This window comes from Phoenix dactylifera, chromosome 15 (assembly GCF_051530095.1).
Source record: "Phoenix dactylifera cultivar Ajwa chromosome 15, Ajwa_hap1_PhDact_Kaust_v1.1, whole genome shotgun sequence".
NCBI lineage: Eukaryota > Viridiplantae > Streptophyta > Magnoliopsida > Arecales > Arecaceae > Phoenix > Phoenix dactylifera.
Window position 1 is genome coordinate 16,302,856 of NC_143204.1, and position 18,151 is coordinate 16,321,006.

Genomic DNA, 18,151 nt, shown 5'->3' on the forward strand with positions numbered 1-18,151 from the left:
AACCAGAGAGTATTGCATGTCTTTAAATTTCAAAGCCATCCAGTTGGCAGTCTGAAATTAATGCCAGAGATAATACTGATCTGCAAATGCTGGATCCTAGAGGTGCAAGTGCTGCCATGCGTGTATCCAGGTTGAGCACCAAACCAGCTTTTGGTGCAATTTTATCGGGCAAAGCTGTTAACGAAACAAGTCAGAGAATGGGCATAAATTGGTTCTCATGAAAATTCATCGTTAGATTGAAACAAGATGTATTGTTGCCACCAAAAAAAAAACACCCTAACATGTATCTTAAAAAAAAAATCAAAAGAATGTTCCTATAAAATTAAGATTGTGATGATGGAATTCAGATTCCTTATACAAGAATCAAAACTTTGAAAGGTCAAATCAAGAAATTTATCCTGTCTCAAAATTTAATTTTCTTTTGCCTTTTTCCTCTTTGCTATTGGTGGAGCAGTTTACAAATGGGCTCTTAACTAAGAAGAGGAGCTCTGATCCTAGTACACCATTCATATATCTCAAGTCTTGAAAGTGATGTCTGCTTGATTGGCCTTGTTCCAGAAAACAACACCTCATAGGATACACGAAAAGAATATAAACAGTTTCTTTCATCAGCAATCTGCATTCCTTTTCCGGGATTTCTATAAATAATTTCTTTCATCAGCAATCTGCATTCCTCTACCATGATTTCAACATGGCATGGCCTGTGGCACCTATATGCGCAAATAACTTGTTCCTGACAAAATAAGATCATACAAACTCGATCAGCACTGTAAATCTAAAGAAGATGGAGGGCAAATTCAAGAAAATAAGAAGCAATGATTAGAAGACACTTTTTTACATATCAAAGTACCTTGATTCAAAGCTCTCTCCACATGTCCCACATGCATTACTCAGAGCCTTTGAGGTTGCCTGATTCAAATAATCTACGGAGTCAGTTGACAAAGAGAAAATTGCAAAACTTCCAAAAGGTTATGCAGTTATTATGAATATCATATTCACAGACAAATTTGTGCATAGAGATTCAGGAATTCAAGATTGACTAAATGGGTTCTGCGATAACAGAACATATAAAGGCTTAAGGGTTGTAAAACGACCTTGACCAGGACATTTTCATCACAAAAAAAAGAGAAAAAGGTAGAGTTCACAACCTTACCATGAGGCACTTGTAGATTGCTCATGCATAAAAGGGGAAGCCGCATGACAGAAGACATGTTGCTGGAGTTAATTGTGCATTTTAATCTCCTCAAGTTATTCGGGAACAAGCTTCAAGAATCCCCAGATTATGACTCTTTTAATTCTAAATACATCCAAACCCCTTTACCAACAAACTCTACCCTAAATCTATTGGCAAGAAGTCCAGAACCTCTAAAATAGGGTTGATTCTTGCACCAGCCAACATGCATTGTGCCATCTGACCACCTTAATCCATTGATTCCTTCATACCTCAAACTTGAACCTTCCTTGACCCTATTTACCACCAACAGTATCCTTTTGGAGTTCACTCAAAATCTTAATTGCTTTCATGAGTCAATCTGCGCAGATTTTTATGCAGAAAACATCTAAACCCTAGGGAGCATAATCCTTGTGCTCAACCTTGTAGGGTCAACTAGCTTGATCGAGAATCACCAAGCAAGTAATAAAGGCGTACCCTTCTACTTGTTTCCCTTCTTATCATCAAGAAATTTGCATAACTGCAGAAGAACAGAGAAGATGTTATAGCTCCTCTCATTTGTTCATAAAGATTTTAAACATGATGGAAATACTGCCATCACGATGGATAGTTTGACTGACTCATCAATGTTAATCCTAAAAGTGCTAAAAGAAAATCAGATGACTCATGCTGGCTTAAGAAGGACCACGTAATAATCTTAACAAAATTATAGATGATGTGCTAATTTCAAATACAAAAAATTTACAGAATTTTAGGTTCAAACTCCATTGCTTTCAAGGATCCCTATAGGCATGCTACAGCACTATGAATCTTTGCTGATCCTTTTCATAAGAGGAGGGATATATCTTCAGGCATTTGGTTTATTTATAGTTGCAGAGATGTAGGTATGAACATAGAAGCAACAAAAGCTGAAGACATACCAACAAGTTTAGACATTTTGAGACCCTTACCAACATGTGGCAGGGTCATTTTGGGCATTTGTAGCACCATTTCAGTTATGTTAATGTTTTAGGAGGCTTTATTACTGATTCAGTATCTCAAGAACTGTTCTGGTTGGATTTGAAGATTTTCTTTCCTAAAGCAAACTTTTACCAGTCTCAACTGATATTGATAGAAAAGTTCCAAGTTTTGGCTTAAAATTTCAGTTCAAGGATAGCTTTAAAAGGGAAACTGAGCTTTTAAGCCATGGAATGCATGATGCACCCATGCACATTGAACCATAGTCATGTTGTCTCCATAAGCACTATGTTGCGATAATGCATGGCCAACATTATCTCATCATGGCAAAGGCAATCTATAATTGCTTTTACTGAAACTCTCTCGCGTCATTGCATTTTATTTTCTTTTTGCAATACTAGTTTTTGGAGGGCTTAGTTTTTATTCAAGAGTTCATCAAAATCCACCCAGCATCCACACCTCTAATAATAAAACCAAGATTAGCTAAATTCTTGCCCACTGCTTAAGACTACACCTGTTACTTTTGATTTATGCAACTTTTCCCCTATACATAGGTGAGAGGTCATCAGCATGTAATACCCTGCAATGGCAGAAGTCTCATGCACCAGGATGCCCTTTTCTAACTTATTTCAATAAATAGAGTTCACTCTTGCCATTTGTTTGGAGTGTTTCACTAATCTGTATCTAAGAATGTTCTTTTCACTCTTTAGTTTACATTATTTGATATCTAAACTTGACCTAATTACTTCTCGTTTATTTGAAGAGACATCTCTTTCATTTAAACTTCACACATTGGAAGAAACTGTTTGTCCACAAATAATGACTAAAAAAGGTTCAGAAGTAGATGGGACCTCTTAGAGAGAGGACTGGAGTGACAACTACATTTCTGTGTCTATGGTACACCTACAATATCAGTTGAAGTAGATATTCAAAATCTTGAACAGAAAATTACGAAGAACAAGGACTTGAGTACTGGTTTTAAAATGATTGCAGCAATAAGCTAATGTTTATAGAACTGTTGGCTTTTGAAAAGGTAGAAACTAATCAAGATATATGATCAGAAATGAACGTTATTGATTGAAGGCTATGATGCCTGAAACTACAAAGCTCCAAGATTCGTGATATGTTATGTTGAAAATATGGGCATTGCAACTTATGGCATATTAACTGACAATGTTCTGCTATAAGTTTTCTGAATATAAACTCATAATTCTTAGAGAACAGAGAGTAGGAGATAGTTTTCCTAGTATATCTCTACTATTTTTTTCCTCTTTCCCAGAGATCCTTTCACTAAAAAATTTTCTCGCTGATCTATTCTACAATGCCAGGTCACTACCAAAATAATGCAACTGAAATTAACAAACTAATTGCATGTTTAATTAGTAGGGCTGTCTTTACCTTCTGTTTCCTTCCTTTTGATGAGTTCTTTGAGTCACCAGCTGTGTCTTTTCTTCCAGCTCCCTTTCCATCCACCGGTTGCTTTTTAGACTTCTGATTCTTTCCTGTGGCTCGACCTCCCTTACTTCTGGTTGCAACCTCCTCTAAAGGACTAGATGGACCCTCCTTTTTATCCTCAATATTGTCTTCCTGATTCTGAACTTCACTGTCCTCCCATTGGGACTCACCGATCCCTTGCCTCGTCGCTTCATCATGCATGTCTGCCCCTGTCCATCTCTTTGATGCTCGATTCCTGCGACTTCTTTTGGAATCATATCCTGTCGAATTTTGCTCATCATTATCAAGATTATGGTCATAATTGGATGTCGAGTTATGGAAATCCTGAGAATAATTCTTCCTATTCTTATGCCCCGAAACCATTGCTTCCAAAATGCTAACTTCATCATCTAAACCAACTTTTTGATCACTGTCCTCCAAATCCTCATCATCATTCCCATCCTCCTGCAACCTGATTTCCTCCCTCAATTCTTCACATAGTTCATCCACCATATCACTCTCCTCTGACTCTGGTGGTTCATAATCAAATTCTACATGGACTCCCTCGTCGTCACCCTCCTCCTCCAAGAGCTTGTCTTCCTCCTCCAATGTCATCCTCAGCTCCGCAACCTTATCCCTGTGCTTCTTCGATTGCTCGTGATTCTTCCACTGCTTATCCGACTTAAACTTCTTATTGCACACCACACAGTAGAATTCCTCACCGGCACCCTTTTTCTTTTTCTTCTTTTGATCATCCTCCTCCTCTAAGTCATCAAACCCACGTCTCATAACCATCTCTTCTTCTTCTTCTTCGATCTTCGCCCACTCAGGCTCTTCATACATCCTCGCTCTCTCCATCTTCTTCCTCTCCTCCTCCTTCTTCCTTGCCTTCTCCTCTGCCCGCCTCTTCTCCTCCTCCAAATTCCTCTTCACCATCATATCGATCACCCTCTTGTCCCTCTTCTTGACGAACGCCGCCAACCCACGGACTTTGTCATTGTACTCCCTCTTTGCCTTCTTCCTCGCCTTCTTGTTTTCCTCCTCCATCGCCCGTCTCGTTCTCCGGTTCGGCCCCATCGACGCATCGTACTCGTCCACCCAACCAAAGTCCATCACGGTGCAAAATCCGAGCCAGTAATTGTAAAAGGCAGTGACTTGGGGGTAGGGGCTGTCGAGATTGCCGATCAGAGGGACGGGCGCGACGGCGTCGGCGCCCAGCCCCAATTCCTTGGCGAACCAGAGCTCCTGGGCGTATACCTTGGCGAAGAGATCTCCGTAGACCTTGTAGAAGCCCCTTCCGGCGTCGGAGTAGCCGGAGAAGGCGGAGTTGGAGAAGAAGGCGTAGAGGTCAAGATCGAAGAAGGCGGAGGGGCGGTGGGACTTGGAGGTGGAGGAGGGGTCGGAGAAGAGGATCTGGGAGCGGTGGGAGTCGTACCAGGCGCGCTCTTTGGGGTCGGAGAGAACCTCGTAGGCATGGCGGAGTTCTTGGAAGGCGGCGGTGGCGTCTGCGGCGGAGGTTCTGGAGGCGGAGGCGGCAAGCTTGTCGGGGTGGAGCTGGAGGGCGAGGCGCTTGTAGGCGGCGCGGATCTCATCCTGGGAGCAGTCGCGGCGGACGCCCAGGACCTCGTAGAGGCACCGCTTCCTCCCCTCCGCCATGTATTCGCTTCGCGAGCTCTAGGGTTAGGGTTGGGCTTAGGGTTAGAATTAGATTTTAGGACCGCGGCTGGTGGTGTACTGTACTTCGCGCGAAATTTGGATTCACCTTCCATCGCGTTCACCGTTAGATCATCCACTCCTCGCTTTGAGATCTGCGCAGGAGGATGATGACGGACCCAGCGGTTGGCGTAAAGGAAGGTGTATCCTCCTCCTCCTCCTCCTCTTTTTCTTCTTTTGTACAATCTATAAAATCAAAAAAAAAAAAAAAATAGTGCAAGAGAGACGGGACAGACACATAGTTCTTTCAATAAAATTGCTGGAGTGATAAACCGTATAGGATGTCATCCAGTCCGCAACATGTTTGTCTCTTTATAGACATATGTAGCTCGATAGAAAGCATACTCACTCAAAAGACTACAAATGTCGTAGAGCAACTGCATCCCACCAGCAACATGCCTTAACTCTGAATCTACTCGATCACAGTGGTTGAGTCCTCCTTAAGAATAATACAGTCCGCACCCAAAACACACCTCACATATATGATGCTCTTCTATACGACTCTGAGCTCAGCATCGACGATGGACTGATCGAAGATCCACCGACTCTCAGCAGCCACTAATCTGGCCTCCTGATCTCTGATAACAAATTTCACAACTCCGCTATTCTCATCCTCGCTGACGCTGCTGTCGAAATTCGTCCTTCTTTGTCACGAAGGAAGGTGATCCGTGATTCATCATCGCATGCCAACATGGCTTTGGCAAAGACCAAATTGCCACCTCGAACTATGACAGTGCTTGGCATGCAGTATAAATAGTCAACTTGTAGATTTCTCAGACTTCAATTGATCATCTTGTTAACCTTCCATGTATTTGTCCGCCGAATCTAGACCCAGCAATATAAAAATGAGTACCAACCCGGAATCCTTGTGAGGCAGAAGAGAGAGTAGTCTCTCGAGATTGGGTAGTCGAAACTTTACAGCAATGCCCATGCATGACCAGAGCTGATCATGAACGTTTATTTTTAGACAAGCTTCAGATCAGGCTTACGTATAACTTAATATTTTCTGTGCCCAAATTTGACCCACGACCAGCTCCATGCATCACAAGCCACGACACTCGTCGCCGGCTGGTGAGGAGATGAGATTGGGCGAGGAGGAAATGATGCACAAGTGAGCATTTCAGGAAGTCCAAACAAGCAGTGATGGATTTTGCTAAGAGGCAGGAGAGGATCTCGGAGACTTCATTGTCATAGAGGTGTTTGGGGTTGGAGGCCATCGCAGATGGAGTGGTTTGTGCGGTAAGAACAAAGGAATTGGAAGAGACTCTGGGCTGCCACTTGCGTATAGGCAAGTGGAACAAGCTAATACCAGTAGATAATATAAACTGAAAAAGATTAGGACAGTGGGTACTTAAATTTTGTAAAACCTGAAACCCAATAGTAGGGTTCAAGTCCCAGTTTAAGTTTGGCCCCGACCAAACTCTAATTGGGTCGAGTCCTATCTCCATCTCTGTTGGGTATCAGGCTACAATAATTTTTTGAACTAATTTTTCATTTTTGTAGGTGAAACTAATTGACCAAAAGTCATGGCCCAAGCAGATGTTATTCAAATCCTAAGCTGAGCACAAATAAATAAATAAAAAAAAAAAACCAGCACACCAGTGGTTTTTGCTTATTTTTTTTTTTCACTACAAATATGTAAAGCTATGGGCTTATGATTAGTAAAAGTACATGAAGCAGGGTACTCATCAGCAGTCTTTGATTGTTGCTCAGAATTTTACAATCTTGTAAGCTTATCATTGAGACTCTCCTGCCAAATCATTATCTAGATATCTTGTGAAATATTGCCAAAAAGATGACCTCATACACCTAACAGCCATACTCCAGTCTAGGGCACCATCAAGGGATTGGTCTTTTCTGTTACCTAGTTGATCTTCTCATCTGAGGGACTGCAGAACCAGTCTGCCCTCCAAACAACAGACGGTGACAGAAGCCGTTCCGTTGCCCATCCTGCAGACTTTAGCTGTAACAAGGCAACACAATCCATAAGCACTGACACTACATAAAAAATAGGACATCAAACACACAACCAGATATAATTTTTAATTTCACTACATTCATGTGTTCTTGCTTCTGCCACCGTAATGGTATTATTATGGAAGGCAAGTGGGTTTGAACCACAACAGCCTCAAGATGGCCAAAGAACATCAGGTTGCCCTCTTTTTTTAATTTTCTCTCTCTTCTTTTTGTGGTACAAAGTTTGCCCTCCTTGCTTTTGAGCTAATTGGAGTAGCTATGTTCCTTAAAACTCAAATGGGCATGCATGCTTCACTCACTCCCATGAACACTAAGATTTTATAGGATTTGAGTAGCTAACTAATCATAAAAACATCAAGCATTGAAGAGCACCTTTACAATGAAAACAGGGTAATGTTCATCCATCCATAGGCGGCTTTCGGTGTGCAAAGACTGGGTTCTGTCCACAAGATTTGCTAAGACGAGAGCATGAACATAGGACTGCAAAATATCAGCAGGTGTTGCCTCCTTATGGTTGATGACATGTATCACTCCTTTCCTCTCCAGCAATAGATATTTAGCTGAAATAAGCAATAACCAACTAAATTAGCAAACCAAACACAGGCTGACATAAAATTTTCAATCACCAAAGATTAAGTGAGACCTCTCCTATAGTGGGTACTTGCAGATCTTGAAAGCTCCATCCTGTCAAACATCGACTTCAAGTTTAGTAGTCATGATGATACAATTAAATGAGATTCTTTTGCAGATGGATACTTGTCACAATCCTAATTGTATCTTTGGATCTTTGTTGGGAAAAACCAAGAAAGAAAAATGGTATTTAAGTCTTTAACAGTGGAAGTCAAGAACTTACATATCAGAGTGCTTCAAGGAGGAAGCTCTGACAGCTACATATACATGCCGGTACAGTGATTCAGCATTATTTGAACTATGCCAGCTAGCCCAAACAGGAAAAACATGCTCCCTCCTTGAAACCTCTTGCGGTGAGAGAACTGGCAAAAGATAAACACCTATTAAGGTACTTCATTTGCAGCAGGTTCCTACAGCAAAGCACAATTTGACTAGGTTTAAGAGGGATAGACTTGAATACTTCAAGCCACAACATAAGAGTCAATGATATCATTAAAAATGCAGAAAGATCAAGCACAAAAGTTAGGGGTGACGACAATATTTTAGTGCTTTATTTTTTTGTCCTTCCTGTGTAAGGTAGACTGCAAGGCGAAAATTTTTTACCCAATGCACAAGCTTGTCAACTGAATGGTTCCAATATATCAATGTAGGCACCAATTAATTCATTGATATGCTTTATCCATACTAAACAGATAGTACCAGTCAAGGTACGCGGTACCGACTGTACCGACGTACCGGTGGGCATCGGTACCGGTACGGTGCCGAACCAAACCGAGCCGAATCGGTACAGTACCAATGGGGCTAAAAGCCAAAAAAAAATTGGAGCCGGTACGGACTGGTCGGTTCAGGCCGGTACCGAGTCGGTATGGGCCGGTACCGGCCGGTACCGGCCGGTACGGTTCGGTACCGAAATATGTAGCTGTACCGTACCGGTAGGATCCAGTATCGGTATGTACCGGCCGGTACCGGCCCGTACCGACCAGTACGGTAGACTATGGTACCAGTCTTCCATACAAATCTAGATTTAAGAAGAAAAAAAATGATCATCACCTTTGCCATTCTGCATGAAATATTGCAGCAATATGGAGCTTCTCTCATTATTTAAAGTATTCAGTGAAAGACATTGCACTGCCTTGTAATTTGCTGGAAGAAAACAGCAACAAGATGTAAGTCGAACTACTATATCCTCAGAAAAACATCAATAAGAATGGAGGGTCATGGAATAATGGTGGATGCAAGTCAACTATGATAAGTACATGGAACAATGAACATCCTATTCTAGCAAAATAATCTTACATAATGTCTACTCTGAGCATAATAGCAAATTAGTTTCGCAGTCAAATTCACACCAAAACATTAGACATGTCTTGTCAACATGTAATCAAAGATGCCTAAATATCTGAGCTACATAGAAGTGGCTATGCCCAGTGAATAAAAACTAGGATATGTTGCATATTCTTATGAACATATGTTTTTTAGGGCATTGCTAGGTTGAAGATTGTACAACCATTCATAGTCAACATAAGTATGTGTTAGGCTGCAACTACAGAAAAAAGTGAAAGTGAAGGTTCCAGCAGATAGCCATTGAGAAAGGAAACAATAACTACAACTGATTGATTCCCTCTATTTACGGTTGAATACCACACACTCATATCCTGTATTCCCCTTACCATGTCATATTAATATCCTAATATTCAAATATGTAAGAACAGGATTTAGCTTATACCATTAACAAAGAAAGAAATACTTTCAACCAGCCTAAAGCTTCCTTTGCTCCTCTACTCAGGCCAAACAGTAACATTCATAGAGACAAACTAGAGTTTAGATATAAAACTATTAGTTCTGGGTGAAGCTTCCAGCAATAAATCCCTGAGAAATTTAGTAACTTTGTCGCATAGATCATGACTTGAATTGTAAACAACTTTGAGGAAAGAATATTATAGAAGCTGTACTCACCATACATATGAAACATTGTGAGAGAGAGAAATGAAACCCACACTACAATAGGATGTCCTCTTGTAACATGAGCCATAAGCATTCCCAGTGCCATCCCAATCATTGTTGCCATTGTTTCTTGACTACCCTCCTGCCAAAATTACAAAATTGTACATATACATATATGCACAAGCAACTACACTATTGCAAGATTCACCAGAAAACGATATAAAAGCTTTTGCACCTTAGCGGAGATATCTGCTGCATTGTTCTCAAGTGCAAAATGCTGAGTCAAAGCTGCTCTAGTTGCACCACTAGCAACACCAGCTGATCAGGAACATAATGGGAAATTGGATCCATTAGAAAAAAATCATGTCATCTTAGATATCCTAAATCCAAGAAAGCTCAAAAAAAATGACTAATATATTCATAAAACCACACTCATTTTACCTTCATTAGAGAATATAAAACAGCAAATAAAAACTTCCAACATGTGAGGCTAATATAGAGGTGTATCTTTTCAAGTACATTGACAACAAGGTAAACTTTTATTACATTAAAAGTTAACTGTTAGACATGAGGCTTAGCTAAAATTATTGACATGTTGACTGAAAAGATTCAATGCAGGATTGTATCTCCTCATAAAACGAGAATATCTAACATATATCTATCCACAATTATAAAAGAAACTTCAAGTATTACTTTAAATTAAAGCATTTTCTCGATGCAATCAGTTGTTAGCATGACAGTCAGAACAAAGTTCTTGATGATTACATTCCAGTTCCAAAGGGAACAGATGGTGCCCAACCTCAGGAGTTGTTGTAACTATGGTCCAAACAACAGAACGCATTGTGAATTAACCACTAGTGAAGAAAAGAGAGAGAAAAGAAACTCCAAAAATTCTTCTGAAGGGTGCATAGTTACAGCAGATGTCTGCTGTGCTCATGCAATGTTCCCTCCATTATTTTCTTGTCATATTTAATACATAAGGCTCACCATAGTAATAATAGAGCATGCTAATGTATCAAGTTCCTCCACAATGTCACAGCTCAAAGCAGCTAACACACAATGAGAATTCTTAATTGACTAGTTAGTGCCAACAAGATGTACAATTGTTTATGGTGACACTGAACTTACTGAATGCTCTCGACAAACTTCCTAAGCAAAGTATTGCAACAAAAGCTGAAGGAAACAAAGGAGATACAAGATCCATCAGCATTCCTGCAACCACAATAAAAACAATCAAAATTCAAGAAGAGAATAGGTGGGGATCTAGATATGCTACTAGTATAGAGTGCTGCCAACAAATGAATAAGTAAATATATACAATGTATGTTAGAAAGGAATATCTGAAACTTTCAGAAGCCCACGAACTTCTAAATCCCAAGCAGATATTAACGAGCCAATTGATCAAAGAGGTAGTCTAATGGCATGAAATTGTGATTGACCAATCAGCATAAATGCTAGATTTTACTCTATGCACACTGACATAGAAGATGGTTTTAGTTCCATTGCTACAAAAAGCAAAATTGCGTTCAACCATATGGTTGTCCTCCCAAGAGATTTCTGAAAATGTTTACCACTGATAGGCATGTCAGCAGTACCTACATATAATAATTATGTCCGCCAGTATGTCTCACATAAACAGACAGATGCTGAAGGACAGGAACAACTAATATAGTCCATGACGACTGCCAACAGCACTGCTTGTCATTTATCAATTTGGACCATCATGCATTCAGATTTGCCAGCCTGTAAGCCAGCGTATTCTATGCTGCTACAGTGTAAATTTAATTTCTGAGACACATTTTGGTGCAGCCACATGACATTTTGGCATTTGCTTTAAGGTCTCATGGTTTAAAATAGCAAGGAAGCAGGATCAGAAAACCGACATTTAAAGTCAAAAAAAGAAAAATAATACATTTTATAAGAACATAGAAAATATGGAAAAATGACAACTAACATAGGAAAACTTAAGCTTTTTTTCCCATAAATGCATGATCGATCATTTTGCAAAGTATAATATGAAGTTTTAGTAATTAGTATTAGTTTCATAGAGTAATTGTCAACACATTGAAATGCATAGATATCCAGACATCCCTTTCCTGGAAAACACTCATCTCCATCACCCCCCCCCCCCCCCCCCCCCCACCCAAACTAAAACAAAAAAGGATGATTAAGAGGGCCACTGTCCAGCACCTTTACCCATCAATAGGGATGTTGGAAGGGGTGTTCTGGATACAATGAAATGGCTGCTTTCAAGACCTGAACTTATGCACTTGCACTTGAAACCTGGAGGCTTTTTTCTCACTATATATCATGGATAATTCATAACTATTATCATTCATAGAAATTGTTTCATTTTAAAGTTTTCAGGGAAATCTAAGCAAATCCAGATTAAACCAATGTCTATTGCACAAAACCAAACCAATACCATCCAAGAAAAAACAAAAATATTTTGATGTTCTATTCTATTTCAGTAGGCCAAGAATCTTAAAAACTTTGGGCCAAATGCCCATTTGATACTGTGTTTCTGAGCATCCAATGCATCTTCTGAAAATTGATGGTCAACAAGTTACAAGACAAAACCCATTAGATCCATCAAACCCTAAAGAAACATATAATGGTCCACACATGTACTCCATATAAAATTTCCACACTTTGTCGCATATGCTTGTAGGCATTACGTAAATCCAAACTGAAGTTTAAATTTGTCCACTACAGAATGTAAATGATTAAATGCACTTTTACTAGAGACAAATAGTTTATCTTCAACAGTATTATGTTAAACCAAGACAAGTAATAAGAACATTACCAAGATCATTCATAAAATCTGCAACTAAACGCCACATCTTGGCATTGCTGTCAAGATTAGAACCCTAGGGGGAAAGTCATATGGCATCAGTTGCTCAAAAACAAATACGTTGCATTAAAAGCAAGGAAGTGATGGAAAAGACAATATTGTCTAAGTACATCAAGCACAATTACTGCAACAGAAAAGGTTAAAAGAGAACTACTAAAAAACTATAAAGTTTGATTCAAAATCTGAAGGTGAATAGAACTTGAATACCTGGTAAAACGTAAATAAGATACCTCCAAGCATTCCAGTCAAATCCCTTAAAAACCACTGTCAAATTCTTCCATTTATGATTAATCGTTAGCAAAAATAAATAGAGAAGCATATACAGTTGTGTTAGCATCTTTCTCAAACTCAATATTTGAGATTTTTTGCAAAAGAAGTGCTTAGAGTAACTAGAAAAGTGATATATGTGTATCTATACACATACAGGTAAACAGAACTCGGCTGTTTGAATCCAGAATGGGTCTGTTAATTTCATGTACAAGCTAAAGGTGGCATAAGATGAAACCCACGCATTCTGGACAAGCTTTAAAAAGGCCTCCTAGTAATCAATAAAGGCTCACTGTTAAAGATTGTTCCTAAGATACCCTGAACTTCCAAACTTATCTTCTTTTCAGACATTGCATCATTGTAACAATTTTGAAGCTTCATGGCCACTGACCAGAAAAAGCCATCCACTACCACCCCCTTCCAAAAGAAAGAGGCTTCTAGGATTCAAGTCAACCAATTACACAACTATAGCAGATGTCTTGATAAGAAGAAGGCTGACTTATTGATTGGCAATCTCCATTGACTATTTCTGAAGACTTCTAAGCAGAAATTACACTAAAACAAATCTAAAAATGACAGCCAAAAAGATGAAATCCTGAGCTGTTTGGCGTTCCAGCCCAGTTCCAACAATGCACTTCTCGGACCGAGAAAGCGGAACTGCTTGGCGCTGCATATTAGAACTCATTAAAGCCCGATTAAAATACCTCTACAGCACTACTTACCAAGACATTGGCCACCAGAAAGGCAGGCCTTTCATTTCCCAACTTAAAATTAGGTCTACTAGCAATTCTCTTTGATCAGAAGGTTCTTCCCCAGCTTTTATATTCATAGTCCAAAATTCTTCCCTTTTCATTTTTTTGACTTTCCTTTAGTTTGGAGCCATATTCTTAAATTTGCAGATGTTATTGACAGGCCAACAGCTACAAGACTGGCCTACCATTTTGGTGCAAGATAGAACCAAGGAGTATTTAAGTTCCATCATTTAAACCTTTTATAAGTCCATGTGAGTATTTCAACTAAATAATCATATGATCTAACTTTATTCCCTTTTTTATCATGAAGCCAACCCTGCAGGTGCAAATTTATCATGTAGCACAAGGAATATATGCAGTAGTATTATCAAGTACTTGGAGCGGCATAATACTTCAGCACTTCTCCATCCACAACTTCATATTTTCTATATTGTTCAATATAGAAGATTCAGAACTGAAAGTCGAATCCCAAGAATGTTAAAAAATAAAGCCATTATCAAGTACCTGAAAAGTAGCACCAATGACAGTAGCAGATTTTTCACCAACTCCTATGGCACCCAAGAGAGCCTAATGCCAGTTCAGAAAACCAAAATCAAAATATACAAGAAGCTAGAACTACATCTTTTCACAAGTAATCAAGGGCCAAAACAATTGAGTGTAATCTTACTTGAGTAGAGAGCATGGAACGTATGTAAGTTGAGAGCCCCTGAAGCAAAAGCAAAAAGATAACGGCTTATTGCAAAATGCATAGTCATCATGCTGAATAATTAACCAAGCATCAGAAACTACCTGCAAAGAATCCCACACTTGGAAAGGAACATAATCCGGAGTCACACTGCCTGGGAAACCCTGTCACAATAAAAGTTGCAACCTTGCTCCACAAACTGAGTCACAAAATTCTAAGTGCCAGTGCCACTCTAATCTAATCATCTGAAGTTCTTTTTGCCCCCTTAATTTACATTATTCTGTCTCAAATTAGACTCGGGAGTATTTTACTGATAGGTTTCACTACATCCCAAATTCCAGCAAATTTCTTTTTTTTTTCTTTTTATTTATCTTTATTTCTAATTCTTCATGAAATCAAATCAAATCCCACCATCGTGAAATACAATAGTTAATCACCAACGACATGAAACTCCAACTTGCATCATATACTTAAAGATCAGCGATCACAGGACAAAGTAAATACCAACATGAACCGAAAAGGTTATCAAATTTAAAGGAGACTCTGCACTAGGCCTCGATATAAGAACTAGTTGGAAAAACAAAGGAGAAAAGGATCGATCCAGACCCAAATTTCTTCAATTTCAAAAGAAAAACAGTCACAAAGAGAAAGAAAAAAAAAAAGAGCAAACTTTGAGAGGGAACAGGGGATCTAGTACTTGCCTCCGGAACAAAGGCCTCAAGAATCTTCCTCCAGAAATGGTGCCATCGACTTCCGGACCTGAAACAAAGGCTCTCTCTCTCGGATTAGAGAAAAAGGAAGAGCGGATGATATCAGCAGGGAGATGATCGAGTAGAAGGAGGGATCGGAGACTTTAAAGTTGAAACCTTTCAAGGGCGAGAGAGGAGGGGTCAGCGGTGATGACAGCGGTTCGATAGAGCTTTGCGGAGGACGAGCCTCGCCATTCCTCCAGCGTGATCGATGGAGGAGTAGGAGAAGGAGAGGAGGAGATCTCCTGGTCTTTGCCTTCGATCCCTCCGCTCTCCATGGAAGCGGGAGCGATGCAGTCGGACTTCCCTGACACTGGTCAAGACGACGGAAACAAAGTGAGAGCACCAGCCACCAGGGAGGCGAGGGAAGGGGAGGCCACTCGCGACCCAGCGCATCGGGTCACGTATCATGCACGTGAGAGGAAGTCATGGAAAATCGGCGAAAATAATTGCCGACTTCTGGGTGGTCTGTGACTTCCTTCATGTTATTTTTCTCTTTAGTTTATTCACGTAAGTTGATGAAAGTGCACCACTTAGGGCTCGTTTGGTTCGCGGGAAAAGAAGGGGGAAAAGTGTGGTCAACGGGAAAGTAATGAGATGCCTCTTGTTTGGTTGGAGTTTTCAAAGGAGAAAGAAGGGAAAGTTATATTCCCATGGGAATATGATTCCCATATTTCATGGGAAAGTCTTTCCCATGAGAAACATGGGAAAGTTACTTTTCCATGAGGCGGGAATCACTCCATTTTTACTTTTTCCCAAAAAGTCCCTTCAGCATTAAAGAAGCATTAAAGAGGCATTAAAAACCTAATTTTTATTAAGGGCATAATAGGAATTATATATAACTTTTCTAGGAAAGTGGATGGCCAACCAAACATAAGCATCTTGGAAATTTGTCACTTTCCCATGGTCAACCAAACATGCCAAAGGTACTTTCCTAGGCATCCTCTTCCTAGGAATTTGTTTCCCAGGAATCATATTCCTAGGAAGGAAAATGCTTCCCGCGAACCAAACGAGCCCTAAAGGATTCAGCAATATTTTCAATATTTATTAGTCATAAATTTCCTCATCTCATAGGTTTATTGTATTTGACACTTTGTTAAAAATTGATGATCTGATATATTTTTATTTTGTAGATATGGTAATTGCTGCTTCAAACCATGATAAAATTTAAATTTTTACATAGAATCAACATGATAAATCAAGATTATTTTCACCAATTTTATTTGTATGTTATTGAATTTAGATGCTATCATATTGTTGATATTGTATGAGTGAAGCGTTTAAATCTCAAACACTAGGATCTATCTCAGTTTGAGGCTGGGTCGATATTATAGTGGGATAGGATGGGATGGATTGAGGCAGACCAATATGATCATTAACAAAAAAAAAATAAAAAATAAAAAATCGGTGTACTAAGATGCGAGGCTATTCCAAGCGTAAGGATGCAACTATCTCAGTCCATCCTAGTTAGGATAGACTAGGATCTAAGGTTCTAGATGCACTCAAAGGCTGCAAATGGGTTGGGTTGATTAATGACCTGACCCAACCTGATCCATTTCTACCAAATCTGACCTATTTGTGGAGACTCGTAGGGTCAGGTTAGGTTTCAAAATTGGACTCATTCGACATTCCAAGTAGGTCTGGCTTTATTGAACCTTAATTTGTCTTGACCTAACCCAATGCATGCATTCCTAACTATACCCAATGCATAAAAAAATGGATCTGATCCATACATATATATAATCCACTAGGCCAAAGAAATTTTCCATGGACATGATCCAATTTTCTTCTGAGTTGGGTCTAGTTCAACATCAAGATCCGCGCATGAAACTAGGTTGGGTCAAGGTCAAGCATACCTTGGTTCGATCCGCCCCATTTGCAGCCCTAATACATTTTTCCAAAAAAAAAAAAAATGTTAAAAATTCATATAATATATGTCTCCCAAAAAGATGCCGGAAGGTTTTATTGTTGGGTTTATTGGTAACATGAAGTCATGGCTGGACCCTGGGAAGGCATTTTTCTTGAGGGAGAAAAAAAAAAAAGGGAAATGTTAAAATAGTGAAGTTGTTGTCCGGTTTATTGGAAAAAAAAAAAGGGACGCTAGAAGGAGGGCTCGAACCTCCGACCTTATGGTTAACAGCCATACGCTCTAACCAACTGAGCTATTCCAGCTTGCGTGACATCGCCATCTAATCAAACTAAAAGAACCTGTTTCTGTCTTGCGTTGACTACATATGATTATTGGAATGTAGATAGCTCATTCAATTGTGATCCGGGTGAAAGGTAAGTCATTCAGTGGGCATAACTTTTCTTTTTTAAAAAAAAAGAAAGAAAAAAAATAAGACACACTGAGTTTCATGGTTGATGGATGCAAATAACAGTTGGTGGCATATCTCATATAGGTTCAACCAACTTTTATGAATCTATGCCATACATGCATGTGAAAATTAGAGGTGTCATGCCTCTAAGTTACATAAATATTTGGTTATTGTTATTATTAGTTGTTGTAACTTACAATACAAACTTTCAACTATACTAAAGCCTTATATGCCCAAATCCATATATAATTAAGTTGAAAAAATAACTCATACCCAACCTATTTATTTTAGTTGTTGTAACTTACAATACAAATTTTCAACTGCACTAAAGCCTTATATGCTCAAATCCATATATAATCAAGTTGAAAAAATTACTCATACCCAACCTATTTATTTTATATGGAACCATATTCAACCCACCTATCCTATTACCCTTCGCTTGTCAATTATACATTTTAGTAAAAACAAAATAGGCTCAAAAATAGGAAATCTAGGGCTAGGCATTTAATTAAGGAAAAACATTAAGAGACGAAATTTAAGACAATGTCCTCTTTGTTATATTTTATTCATTCTTAATCATTAATTGCACATCTATTCTAATTATTGGAACAAAGCTTGACGAAGCCATGACCCACTATACAATTATCAATAACCTAAATTTTGAGGATGAAATTTAAATATTTATATAACTCATGATGGT

General features: G+C 39.1%; 2 protein-coding genes and 1 non-coding gene across 4 annotated transcripts; all 3 read right to left on the reverse strand.

Annotated features, from left to right (window-relative positions):
• Window positions 1-198: 198 nt before the first annotated feature.
• On the reverse strand, window positions 199-5,306 carry LOC103708255 (DNAJ heat shock N-terminal domain-containing protein). Its single transcript, XM_008793091.6, has 3 exons — window positions 3,527-5,306; window positions 851-909; window positions 199-733 (listed from the first exon to the last, which is right to left on the reverse strand). The coding sequence occupies exons 1-3, from the start codon at window positions 5,216-5,218 to the stop codon at window positions 676-678; spliced, it is 1,809 nt and encodes a 602-aa protein (XP_008791313.3). The 5' UTR covers window positions 5,219-5,306; the 3' UTR covers window positions 199-675.
• A 1,574-nt stretch (window positions 5,307-6,880) lies between these two features.
• Window positions 6,881-15,522, reverse strand: RUS3 (root UVB sensitive protein (Protein of unknown function, DUF647)). 2 transcript variants are annotated; one of them, XM_008793092.6, is made up of 15 exons: window positions 15,251-15,522; window positions 15,086-15,143; window positions 14,489-14,548; window positions 14,367-14,405; window positions 14,204-14,266; window positions 12,888-12,944; window positions 12,633-12,696; window positions 10,955-11,038; window positions 10,062-10,144; window positions 9,839-9,968; window positions 8,933-9,025; window positions 8,106-8,244; window positions 7,896-7,936; window positions 7,625-7,812; window positions 6,881-7,238 (listed from the first exon to the last, which is right to left on the reverse strand). In XM_008793092.6, the coding sequence occupies exons 1-15, from the start codon at window positions 15,409-15,411 to the stop codon at window positions 7,140-7,142; spliced, it is 1,359 nt and encodes a 452-aa protein (XP_008791314.3). In that variant the 5' UTR covers window positions 15,412-15,522; the 3' UTR covers window positions 6,881-7,139. The 2 variants fall into 2 exon arrangements, with proteins under 2 accessions (XP_008791314.3, XP_038990019.2); XM_039134091.3 differs by lacking the exon at window positions 12,888-12,944 and having other exon boundaries at window positions 15,251-15,483.
• Window positions 15,523-17,231: 1,709 nt separating this feature from the next.
• TRNAN-GUU (transfer RNA asparagine (anticodon GUU)) lies at window positions 17,232-17,305 on the reverse strand. The gene has a single exon. It is a non-coding gene; the product is annotated as a tRNA-Asn (tRNA).
• Between the last annotated feature and the right edge of the window lie 846 nt (window positions 17,306-18,151).

Bases quoted from the DNA above. Each gene is read 5' to 3' on its own strand.
- LOC103708255 (XM_008793091.6), bottom strand. From the start codon at position 5,218: ATGGCGGAGGGGAGGAAGCGGTGCCTCTACGAGGTCCTGGGCGTCCGC. The intron at 910-3,526 runs GTAAAGACAGCC...TATTTGAATCAG, and splicing joins CAAAAGGAAGGAAACAGAAG to GCAACCTCAAAGGCTCTGAG. The intron at 734-850 runs GTACTTTGATAT...TTATTTTGTCAG, and splicing joins GGAGAGAGCTTTGAATCAAG to GAACAAGTTATTTGCGCATA.
- RUS3 (XM_008793092.6), bottom strand. From the start codon at position 15,411: ATGGAGAGCGGAGGGATCGAAGGCAAAGACCAGGAGATCTCCTCCTCT. The intron at 14,267-14,366 runs GTAAGATTACAC...AACTGGCATTAG, and splicing joins GTTCCATGCTCTCTACTCAA to GCTCTCTTGGGTGCCATAGG. The intron at 9,969-10,061 runs GTGCAAAAGCTT...TAATTTTGGCAG, and splicing joins CAGCAGATATCTCCGCTAAG to GAGGGTAGTCAAGAAACAAT.